Raw genomic sequence first — 12473 nt, 5'->3', positions numbered from 1 at the left:
CGCACACACATTTCCGAAAAACAACTACAAAGAGTAAACTCCCAGCCTGCACTTCTCCCCAGTGCCTCTTGTTTTCTGTTTTATATGTTCTATTTGGTTATTTTCCTGCACTATTTTGCTGCAATGCCTTCTTCAAATTTTACATTTTAGATTTAGCTTAAAGGTAATTTATGGTGAATCATTTGCTCTCATCAAGGACTGACCTTACTGACTGCTGAGCTTGTTTAGATTATTTTCCTATCTGAATGTACTGTATATTAAATCAATACACAACAGGAGACTGTGTGTTACAGTGATCATACTATGGTTAAGGGGAGTTGTTGGGCATGAGCTTGAGTGACTAATAGTAAATATGTTATTTTATAGTATTAATATGGAATTCAACTGGTGTGTGGTCACAGATGTAAGTATATCGGCTATTTTATAGTGAATAGCCGATATCACCAAATCAGATTTTAGAGATGTGAACTGTATATTGTATATACTGTATGTATTTGTGTGTGATCTCTGCAGGAGAGCGTGTGCTGGCGAGCGGCTCAGTTCAGCTTCCACGGTTCACTCTCCTCGAGTCAGGAAGTTTACTCATAAGCCCCTCCCACATATCAGACGCCGGCACTTACACTTGCATGGCCAGCAACTCGCGTGGCATAGATGAGGCATCAGCCGACCTTGTGGTCTGGGGTGAGTGTGTGTGTTGTGTGTGCTTTGAAATGTATAGATTAGAGACAATACCTTTGTACTTCATTAGTTATACCAACTCCATATCAGAGAGAATGTTTGCACACCTGTGCATCTACTGATGTGTGTATTCACTTTATGTTTTTCTTCCAGCACGTACACGCATCACTAATCCTCCTCAGGACCAGAGCGTCATCAAAGGAACAAAAGCCACCATGACCTGCGGTGTGACGCATGATCCCAGTGTTTCAGTCAGGTGCGGCTTCAGTATGACATATACTCACAACTCACATATGCTCTGTTTTGCATGATTCTATACACAACAGGTTTTAATATTTTTTTTTAAACAACCTTTCTGCTGATGCAGATTTTATGTAGAAGGTATTCTGGTCCCTACTCTGCTAAATAAATGCATCTAAAAACAGTCTAAGGTCATCCCCCAGCCTAGTGAAGCTGGTCTACCTGGTCTCCCAGCCTGACCAGCTGCAAAGTGCCCAAAAACCCTCCAAAACCAGCCAACGGACCAGTCTGACCAGGCTGGGAGACCAGCTATAACCAGCAAACCAGCCTTCCCTGATTCTATCATCTGCCAGGTGAAAATCATATGTTTGATTACTTAGAAAAACAAATGCACACCCCTTCTCAACAAGCTGCATGATTTGAGGTATCATTCCTGACACTTTCCCATTAATTTAAATGTGTTTATCTAATCCTGTTGTCCTACTAATAGCATGTTGCGCGAGAAGCCTCATGGGTTCACATAATAAGTGATGGATGCGATTTAGAGGTTGCCTTTTCCCTCTAAGATTGCATTTTTACTCCACTGACAGTTAGGTTTAGGGTTGGAGTTTGGGTTAGGGCATATGGTTCATAACATATTAATTCCTTTTGACTGTATTACATCACTTATAACTAAAAACAACTCGCTTTTTGCACTACTCTGTGGACATTTCACCCAGAAACTGGAACTCACATGTGCCCATTCGTTCAACAACACTTCCAGTTTTGTCCACTGGGGGCAGTGGTTCGAATTTTAAAAAGCGCAGACCGATTTCAGCTGAAAAACTTTCAACCTACTCTCACCAAAATTACAGCAAGATCAGTCTGTTCTGGGACTAGGTATTCTGACGATAATGATGGCTCACTACGGCAAGCTCATGAAGTTTGGCAGCAGCCTTAAACTTCCTCTATTACAGCAGAGTGGAATGTTTTGAAGGCTAGACTAAGACCCTCATTAAAAACCTGCAAACAGGGGCGGACTGGCCATCAGGAGCACCGGGCATTTTCCCTGTGGGCCGCTGGGTAATTTGGGCCGGCCTGCTGCTGCGCAAGTACTGGCCTATCCTACAGGCAATATAGTCAGCCACCCTGGACTCCAACATGCCCGCACTAACCTAATAACAAGCAAAATGTAATAAACTCTGCAAGAAAAGCCAAAACAATGCTTTTATTTTGAAACTGCTTACACATCAGAGCGCATAGCCGTATGAACGCATCAATTCATTATTTGACATTCAAATCACAATAATGGTGACAACCAAAAACAACATATTAAGTATAAGATGAGCACTGAATAATCACTAAATGACAAATAATTGCAAATTACAACAAATACAATAACAGCAGCATACTGTAAATAAAATCGGCAAACAGTAAAATAGTCATTTGCATAATTTACTCATACCGCAAAGCATTTCTGGGAGCTGAAGCACGACTTACTGAATAATGCTCATGCCTGATAAACATGCAGAAAATTAGTCATGAAAAATATTACTTTGTGGCTATTTGAGTCTTTGAGGCTTACTTTGTTTAAAGGATATGGGAAACAGTGCTTGTCAAAGCAAAAGGCTTTTCACTTTTTCTTAAGAATAATCTGAGGAAGGAATTAAAACACTGCAGATATAAAGAAACAACAAACTCACATAGAGTGAAAATATGAGCAATCATCTACAAAATGTCTGCAACGATCTACACTTTAAGAGGTATGTTTATTTATTTATTTATTTATTACATGTATTTATATTTGTATATTTATATATGTACATATTCTGGCCAAATTTTTTTTACATCAATGTTTTTAAATAAACATTTACACATAGTTATGTGAGTAATTGATATGAAATTTAATGCATTGTCATTAGTGTCCTGCTGTGTGACACTTTCTTCATCTAACTATTTTAAACAACATATTATGATCTTGTATAGCTATATATACACAAATAATATATTATTATTATTATTATACTTGTTGTTTCTACAACCTCGTATTAACTAAGACAGTTTATTTGCACTTCTAGAAAAAAGTTGAAAGGTGATTAAGATCTTTAAAAACTTTGAAGAAATGCTGACTTGTCACAGCACCTAAAATACACACTTTCCATTGTACTTTCATGTACATTTTAACCTAACACCTGTATGTTGGGTAAAAAGTTATCTGACATATTATTTGTCTAATCTATAAAAATTTTGCACCAGTGGGGCCCTTTGTCATGACTAGCAGTCAATAGAAATGTCTTTTTTTTCAACACAAAAATGTGAAATTGAGCCGGAAAATAAATTAATGAGCCGGTGTATTATGGTGTGGTGTGTTGTGGGCTGGGTTTGGTGGGCCGCTCTGGGCCAGAAATTCAAGGGCCACTTTTTAGTCTCAGTCCGCCCCTGCCTACAAAACTTTCAACTAGTTCCTCTCGGTGAGTTCTTCTGAGGACTTCACTTAGTGACGACTTTTAGGTATTGCTTTTCAGCTGATTCAGTGGGTCTTTCTCTTTTCCTCTGACTTTTCTCTCTGTCCCCTCTAACCTCCACTCCAACATCCGTAGAGGCTTCTTGCTTATTTCGTATAGAATGAGGGATGAGAGGGAGTGGTAATTGTGTTGGATGTAGCCAGTAATTGATAGCAGCAGTAAAAGGATTTCCAACAAGCCAGAGCATGATGCAATTAATCACAAATGTTTGTGCATGTGAATCCAGCTTGTGTGTAAGAGTCTTATCGATTGCGTGAGGTTGGACACATCTATCTGTTAGAAGCTTCTGATGACCTTCAATGTTCCCTGAATGCTTTACAGTATCTTTGTGATAAATGTAATATGTAACTGATCCAATAAACACAGTGATTTAACACTGATGTTATGCGGTAGCTACATTATGTCTATAAAATAACAGCTGATCCCAGATCAGTCCATAATAATCACACTGGAAATCGAGATGTTGCTTCCAAAAGTTCACGTACCCTGAAATCAATATAGCCGAAAGACAAGTGCCATACTTGATCAGACATTTTTGCATCAATTCAAGCTAGAACACTTTTATTTCTAGTGCTACTGACAGCGATCTGCGCAAGCAACCTTAGAGGCACGGTATCTGGTCCTGTGAGAACCAGGAAGTAATTACATTCACATAATCCATGGTGGGGGTTGCAGTTTCACTCTAAAATAAGTGTTTACTCCACTGACAGTTAGGTTCATGGTTTGGGTTTTGGTTAGGGGGTAGAGTTGATACAATATGCATTCCTGTTGACTGTATTACATTATTAACAACAAAAAATACTCTCACATTTGGCACCACTCTGTGGACATTTCACCTGAAAACTGGAGCTCGCACATGCCCATAATTTCAATAACAGTTCCAGCTTCAGCCACTGAGTGCAGTGATTTGAGTTTTGGTAAACACAGACCAGTTTCAGCAGCAAAATTGTCAACCTGTTGCCAAATTCACAGTCTGAATCAATCATACAAGGTTCAGTGGTCAATGTGTTAAAATTGGGTGTGGGTGTTGGTTTGTTTATGTGCAGGTTTGTTTGGGAGAAAGACGGTCAGGTGATCATCGCTCAGTCTCTACCTCGACTGCGACTAGACGTGAATGGAACCCTGCACATCACTCAGACATGGTCAGGTGACATCGGCACATACACCTGCAGAGTGACATCAGTGGGTGGCAATGACTCCCGCAGCGCACATCTACGTGTGAGGTCAGAGATGAAACCACTCTCCCATCATCCTCTCTGCCCCGTTCCCTCTCCACACACTCCATCCCTTCTGATCATTGCTTTTTGATTTGTTCGCTCTCTCGCTCTCTGAATCATATCTCATTCAGTTTTTCAATATCTGTGTTCATCACCTTTACTCATTTTTTATTTCTAACATGTTTTTCGGTCTCGTTCCAGCCATTTTTAATTTAATACTACAGCAGTTATTGTCTGCCCTTGTTTTTATTTTTATAAATTTTTAGATCTGTCAGTTCATTAGCTATTCTCTCTCTCTCTCTCTCTCTCTCTCTCTCTCTCTCTCTCTCTCTATCTCTTTCTCTCTCTCTTTCTTTCTCTCTATCATCCCGTTTCCTTCTCTCCTGTTTAATGTTATCATCTCTGATCGATTGATAATCTCACATTCCTTTTATACTTATTAATTTCTACTTTCATCCACTGTCAATCATACTCCTTCCCTTTTTTGAACTCTTCTTTCCTTCCTGTCTCTCTCTCTCTCTCTCTCTCTCTACACACACACACACACACACACACACACACACATTCTCCGCCTTGACACTTGTTCCCTCTCCTACAAATTCATAAACACAAATTTTTTTCTTGTTCCTTTTTTAACAGTTTTTTGATTTTTTTTTTTTTTTTTTACTTCCTCTAATCAGACATTCACAGTGTTATTTTTGAAATATAGTTCTATGGCGTGCTCATTAAAGAGACTGAAAAGACAAGACACTCTATCTGCATCTCTCTCTCTCTCTCCTTAAATAACACATGACCCACAGGCAGTTGCCCCATGCCCCTGAGAACCCCACTGCTGTGTTAAGTGCAACAGAAAAGAGAGCCATAAACCTGACGTGGGCCAAACCTTTTGATGGAAACAGCCCTCTCATCCGCTACATTCTGGAAGTGTCTGAAAACAGTGAGTAGGCACCTTGCAAAGTTCTCACAAGGGCACTTTGTATTTAGATTCATTATTAAACTTATTTATAATTTGACATTGTCATGCATTTCACTTATGATGTTCTGAAAGTGATGCAAATTTTAGAGTGAATAGTTTGGGGGGAAAAATGTGCATGCATAAGTTGAGTGATGTGGAGATGCTAACAAGGTACCCAGAACCATTGGAAGATATTCTTGATACTTTTCATATATTTCCCCTCATATAAATCACCACATACTGCCAACAATAAAATGGTATTGTTATAATATATTAATATACAATGTACTTAAGCATGTGATACAATGAACTTATAATGTACGTATGTGTTGTTGCATTATACGTACATTTAAAGTACCTGCATTAAATTGCATCTGTAGTTACTTTGTTAAGCTTACCCCTAATTATAAACCTACCCCAACCCTTACCCTAAACCCTTACCCTAATCTAAACCCTAATCCTACCCCTAAACCTACCCATAGCTCAACCTCAGTTGCAGAATATTTGAATCTTGTGATAAGTTTGCAGAACAACATGTAGTTACACAGTAGGACATTTTTATCATTAATAAAATGTGAATAAGATTAGTCAATTTTTAAATAAAAACAGATTTGATTCAAATGTCACTAACAGGTAAAGTTTCTTCAATGATTCTTTGAAGCACCTTAGTTTCAGCTAAAAACCCTTTTCTTATCAAGAATAATTTTTCACTGAACACAGTTCTTGAGTTGGCTTATTGGTTCTTTGAAAGGTTAAAAAAGTTATTGATGTTACATTATAGGTTGTTCAGATTCAGTGCATTGGTTCTAGGTATAATCCATTAATAAAATAGTTTCTGTCATTATTTACTCACCCTCATATTGTTCCAAACCCTTATTGTTTTCTTCCATTGAGCACAACTTTTTCATTATGGGGAATGGAACTATTAAGCAGCAAAAATAGCAAACAAACACTATAAAATTGTCTATATTATTTGTGCACATTATTTAAAATCTTCTGAAGCCATACAAAAGCTTTGTGTGAGGAACAAACCAAAATTCGAATTATTCACTGAAAATGTCCCCCTCCACCATTGTTCTCAAATCTCACTCATTCATGAGTATAGCCGTTTGACATCAGTTATGCCATATATCATTGGCTCTTGCTTGGTTGTCTCTGACATCAAACCTGATACATTAATTGAATGAGATTTGAGAGCTCCTTTCATCGAAAAACAGCTTAAAGGAATAGTTCACCCAAAAATTATAATTCTCTCATCATTTACTCAACCTTATACCATCTTAAACTCAAATGACTTTCTTGTTTCTGTGGAACACACACAAAGATATTTTGAAGGATATATGATGCTTGTTTGTCCAAACAATGCAAGTCAATTGGGTACAAAACTTTCAAGCTCCAAAAAGAACATAAATGTAGCATAAAGGTAATCCAAACAACTCTAGTTGTTTAACTGCAGTCTCTTTGGCTTGCGCAAAAGAGAAGCTCATGTATCATGCAAGTGTAATCGAGCTTCTCATATGATTGCACAAAGGAGACTGCAGATGTCAAGATTTATAGTAAAAAAGGAGTTACATTTTGGTCTGTTTCTCACCCAAAACCAGTCGTATCGCTTAAGAAGACATGAATTACACAATATGAGTCATATGGATTATCTTTGCTGCCTTTGTGTCCCTTTTGGAGCTTGAAAAGTTTGGACCCCTTTCATTGTATGGAGAAACACACATAGTAATATCCTTCAAAAATTCTTCAATTGTGTTCCACAGAAAAAAGAAAGTCAGACAAGTTTAAGATGGCATAAGTAAATGATGAGATAATTATCACCATACACAAAGCTATTGTATGGCTTCAGTAGACTTGGAATGTAGCACATAATCATATGGACTGCTTTTATGACATTTGTATGTTGCTTTTTTGACATTTTTGACAAGTTCATATTTAAAAACAATTTTCATTTTCTCACTCTGCAAATTAAGATGGAGAGTAGGTGAAGACGGATTTTTCATTTTAGGCTTTATCAGAGGAAAGGTGAAGACCTGCTGGGTTCTTTGAAGCACAAGAAAATGGATGTTTTAAAGATCCATGAACTTAAAGACTCTGTGTCATCACAGAAACTTACACATATTCTACTAAAACCTCCTTTCTGTATCCTTTGTTTTTAAAAGTGTGTGGTTTATTTCTTCACATTCTGTGGCTTATGGCTTGTTCTTCATTATCTGCTCTCCACAGATGCTCCTTGGACTGTCCTATTGGCTAACATCGAGCCCGAGGTGACCGCAGTAACAGTAAACGGTCTGATCCCGGCGCGCTCGTACCAGTTCCGCCTGTGTGCCATCAATGATGTTGGCAAAGGCCAGTTCAGCAAGGAGACTGACCGGTGAGCTGATCATAGGGTCCAAAAGCCTGCCAAGAATCATAGCTCTGCCATGTCTGACCATAAAGATAACTCTATCACTCTGTCACAGCATGTGAAAATTGCCTATGCCCTCATGGGGCACATAGGTGCCAGTGTATATCGAAGGATTTATCTTTATGCTTTGTGTGTACAGTTGTATACAGTATTTCTAAGATGTGTTTATGTGTGAGTGTGTGTATCTTCCAAGGATCAGTGTAATCAAAGCCCTTGGCTTGCAAGGAAGCTTTTAGACACTTGGATAATCCCAACTCAGGAGATACAGGATAAAAGGCCTGTGTGTGTGATCACAGAGTGCTTTAAATATAAAGTATACTGATATATATGCAATGCTACATCTGCAGCTTCTAATCTTAAAGGAATAGTTCACCCAAAAACGAAAATTCATCATTATTTGACTCACCTTAATGTTGTTTCAAACCTGTTTGGAAAATGAGAAGTTCAGCATAAATAAATTGGGCTTCAAATAAATGGGGACTGTGGCTTTCCAGCTTCAAAAAGGCCACAAAAGCACATTGGAGTATCATAAAAGTGGGCCATATGACTTGTGCATTATATTTGAAGTCTTCTGAATCTGAATAATAGATTTGTGTGAGGAACAGACCAAAAATGTATGATGACATGAGGCTAGTAATGAGTAAATAATGTAAATTATGACTGAATTTCCATTGTGGGGACAAAATATAGCTTATCTTCTATATCTTGAATTAGCAATGTAAACAAAAAACCACCTAGTTTTTACCTTTTCTCTTCCAGAGTGTCTCTTCCAGAGGAGCCGCCCAGTGCTCCCCCTCAGAATGTCATTGCCAGTGGACGCACCAACCAGTCGATCATGATTCAGTGGCAGCCGCCTCCAGAAAGTCACCAAAATGGCATCTTGAGAGGATATATCATCCGGTGAGACATTTACTCTTGTCTATAGTATCTAAACTCTTTCACTTTTACACCCTCAAACTGTCTTTTAATCTCTTTTTGCATTTAAATAGATGTTATTTGCATATTAAATGTAATAACATGTTAATGACATGTTAATAAATGTCATTTAAAATAATATTTTTACTGTGCATCTGTTGCTGAAGCTTGCACTGATATATTAACTTACTATATGTTTTATGAAATTATTGGTGAATCCCACACCAATATTACTGTTTTTTACTGGTGTAAAATGTCTTACCCTACAGCAGTGTTAAGGTTAAATTTGATTGTATTTTATTATTTCAAGGCTGCTTCAGGATTTGAGCACTTTTGAGGCTTTTTCCTTGCTATCAGGGATGAAAGTGAGATGGACTTTTTGTTCATTTATTTATATATGTTCCACGTTCATCGTTGAGAAAAGTGGAAGGCTGTCTTTGGTATTGCAAACATTCGTAATGATGACTGAAATTGGTAACCCCCTTATGGTCCTCACCTCCTCAGTTCAGCTCAGAGAAAGATCACAGCATGATATGAAATGTCTTGAGTGGTTCTTTGTTGCCATCTGTTGCTTGTAGATGGTATTGACATGCATAAACCAACAGACAGTTCTTACTCCAAGATGACCAAAGTGTATTTTTAGATATGGTTATCAAAGTCCTTTTGAGAGGGCTATCTCATTATTTCTGTGAGGGAAAATCTGGTTTGTCAAAGCTCCCTGTCCGTTAAAGTTTGGAAATATTTGCATCTGTCCTTGACAGTAACATTATAATGCTCTACTTATCTCAGGTATCGTCTGACTGGTCTGCCTGTGGATATCCAGTATAAAAATATCTCCAACCCTGACGTCACCAACCTGCTGTTAGAGGATCTAATCATCTGGACTAACTATGAGATTGAAGTGGCAGCATATAATGAAGCTGGACTGGGCGTTTACTGCCATAAGGTTACAGAGTGGACCCTCCAGGGAGGTGAGGATTTCTGATTGATTCATTTATTTATTGATTGAGTCATTCAGTGGTTCATTCTGATTTTTTTTATTATTTGTTTGTTCACTCATTATTTTGTTCATTCATTCAGTCATTCTTCCAACTGTACATCTGTTGTTCCATGATTGATGCTTGAGTTTTTTTTAGTTTTTTTTTTTTTTCTAATACTGTTTAATGCTTTCATTTTGTTATGAAGATGCTGCTGTGTGTCATGGATATATTATGTGTAATATGTAAAGATAGAAGTCTAATTTTCTGTCTGTCTCCGGCTTTTCCTTTTTTTCCATTTTACCTGTCAATCAGTTCCCACCATTGCTCCAGGCAATGTGAAAGCAGAGCCCATCAACTCCACCACAGTCCGGTTCACTTGGACAGCCCCAAACCCGCAGTTCATCAATGGTATCAACCAGGGCTACAAGGTAAACGCTGAAAGAATGAGAATTCTCCATTCAAATCTGCACTAAGAGCTTAGCTACTGAGAGGTTCATGCATTAAAAGCAGCTTTTATTTTTATACTCTTAGTAAAAAGGTTCATTAGGTGGTATATACTGTAGATCCCTAAGGCTCTTTAACTCAATTCCTTTTTGACACAAAAGTTTCTTTAGGCTAAAAATTAAATAAATAATTAAATAGCAGTGTGATGTGCTACGGCTATTGTTCATTTTAATTTCTTCTAATGATAAAGTATCTATTGATATGCTCGAACTGTCTAAATGTATTTAATTTACATATCCTCATAATGTTAAAACAAAAACTAAATCCATAAAATGAAATGTGTTGGAACCCCTAAAAAAACTCTTTAACAAACTTCTTTACCTTGCTACAAAGAACCATACAATGTCCTTTTAATAAAACCTTTACAAAGATCCTATATGGAACTTTTGAAGGGTTTCAAATATGAACTGAGCGGTAGAACCCTTAAAAATTCTACATAGAACCATTTCTTCTAAGAGTGCAATTATTATGTGTTTGTTAAAGAGATTTCTTTCAAGGATGGCCAAAAATCTATTTCAGCCTCCCCACTCTCACTCCTTTGCTGGTGTGTGTTCAGATTTACTGAGAGATCCCAAATTGATCTGCCTGTCTCTTGTGTTCTTTATAGCCAGGCTGTCTCTGTAAAACTGTTTAGGACAATTATAAAATGGAGATAGTCCACCGGACACATTAGTCTTAATGACTTGTTAGCCAGGTTTAACATCAGTATGTGTAGGCAGATAGAGCTTTCTCTCTGCGGACTCCTAGAACAATCTTATAGCTCTCATTTCCTATTAGTGCCCTCTGAGGAGAGTTTCAAACATCTATAAAGTTTGAAATGCCAGTAATCCACAATAGTATAGGGACTTGAGAGGAAATTTGTGACCGTTCTGTCATTCTCAAGTAGAGTTCACTTAAAATAAATTGCCCCCACCCCCCGATAGCATTGTTTGTGTTGTTTCCCCACCCAATTCACTAAAGGTATTATGCAAATCAGGTAATGTTGCAAACATAACCACAAAAGTAGTGCCGATCACAATTTGCAAGGGGTAATTCCCCAGCAGGTTGTGGATGATGCTGCAGACCTCTGCAATCTGGCATACTTTACTGGGTCTGTCCAGCAAGTGTGATCCAGACACCTGAATCGGCTCTTTAAATTGCCAAATTTGTAGTAAACTACACTGCACATCTGGATAAGTGCCCCGTTATATCCCTCTTTCCCAATATTTGCTTATCATTTGATGAATTACAGCTGCCATGATCAATAGAAAAACTACACATACATCCTTTTCAATAAACCTCTGTTTGCTTCTATCTTTCCGTGAGTTGTAATAATGGCACATTAACCGCATCAGGCAAATAATGCAACATTCTTTAATAAGCATCTTTTGCATAGAAAAGAGCTGTGTTTGCCTAGAAAAAAAGAAAAAAAAAGACAATTACTGTATGTAGTAGACATGCATGGCAAAGTGCTACTGTATACCTGGTTAAGATGGACAGTGAATGCAAATAAGACATATGGTTTTGTGCTGTGTTGTGAATTTGCCCTTCAGTGTTTTAGTTAATTTATACTTGTGTAATTTCTACACCTCTAGCATCACCAAATGTAATTGCAACAATAATTTTATACCGTTGTTTTCTGTTGTATTAAAAATGTTTGCGTTGTGATTTTAGAGATGCTAAATTTGCTCTATTTTAGCTGTTGGCATGGGAACCAGGAAAGGAAGATGAGATGACAATAGTGACAGTTCGGCCAAACTTTCAGGACAGCGTGCACGTGGGCCACATCACCGGCCTAAAGAAATTCTCTGAGTACTTCACCTCAGTTCTCTGCTTCACCACACCAGGAGACGGGCCACGCAGTCCACCACGAAGACTGCGTACACATGAAGACAGTGAGTGTTGTTCATACACACACATAACATTACATGGTGAGATAGCCTCTGACCAAGGTCTGAAATTAACAGGGACCACTGAAATGCCACTAAAAGAGACAAAAAATGTCCCTAAAATGTCAAATGTGTGGGCAAACATGCCCTTGTAATTAATTTCCTCTGTTTTATTTGTAACATCTGATTCTTAATATTGTATTGT

The 12473-nt window shown here is 37.8% G+C and overlaps 1 protein-coding gene across 1 annotated transcript in view; it reads left to right on the top strand.

Moving 5' to 3' along the window:
- Positions 1 to 12473, top strand: part of LOC127423650 (protein sidekick-2-like) — a 431227-nt gene that overhangs the window by 374562 nt on the left and 44192 nt on the right. Inside the window, exons 11-19 of the mRNA XM_051668153.1 lie at positions 514 to 681; positions 832 to 934; positions 4469 to 4645; positions 5440 to 5576; positions 7821 to 7968; positions 8761 to 8901; positions 9706 to 9887; positions 10209 to 10324; positions 12079 to 12274. Coding sequence (XP_051524113.1) covers positions 514 to 681; positions 832 to 934; positions 4469 to 4645; positions 5440 to 5576; positions 7821 to 7968; positions 8761 to 8901; positions 9706 to 9887; positions 10209 to 10324; positions 12079 to 12274 — 1368 coding nt within the window. The remainder of the gene's footprint in view (positions 1 to 513; positions 682 to 831; positions 935 to 4468; positions 4646 to 5439; positions 5577 to 7820; positions 7969 to 8760; positions 8902 to 9705; positions 9888 to 10208; positions 10325 to 12078; positions 12275 to 12473) is intronic.

The sequence above is a fragment of the Myxocyprinus asiaticus genome, chromosome 32 (genome assembly GCF_019703515.2).
Source record: "Myxocyprinus asiaticus isolate MX2 ecotype Aquarium Trade chromosome 32, UBuf_Myxa_2, whole genome shotgun sequence".
NCBI lineage: Eukaryota > Metazoa > Chordata > Actinopteri > Cypriniformes > Catostomidae > Myxocyprinus > Myxocyprinus asiaticus.
This window is presented reverse-complemented; position numbering and strand designations above follow the sequence as displayed.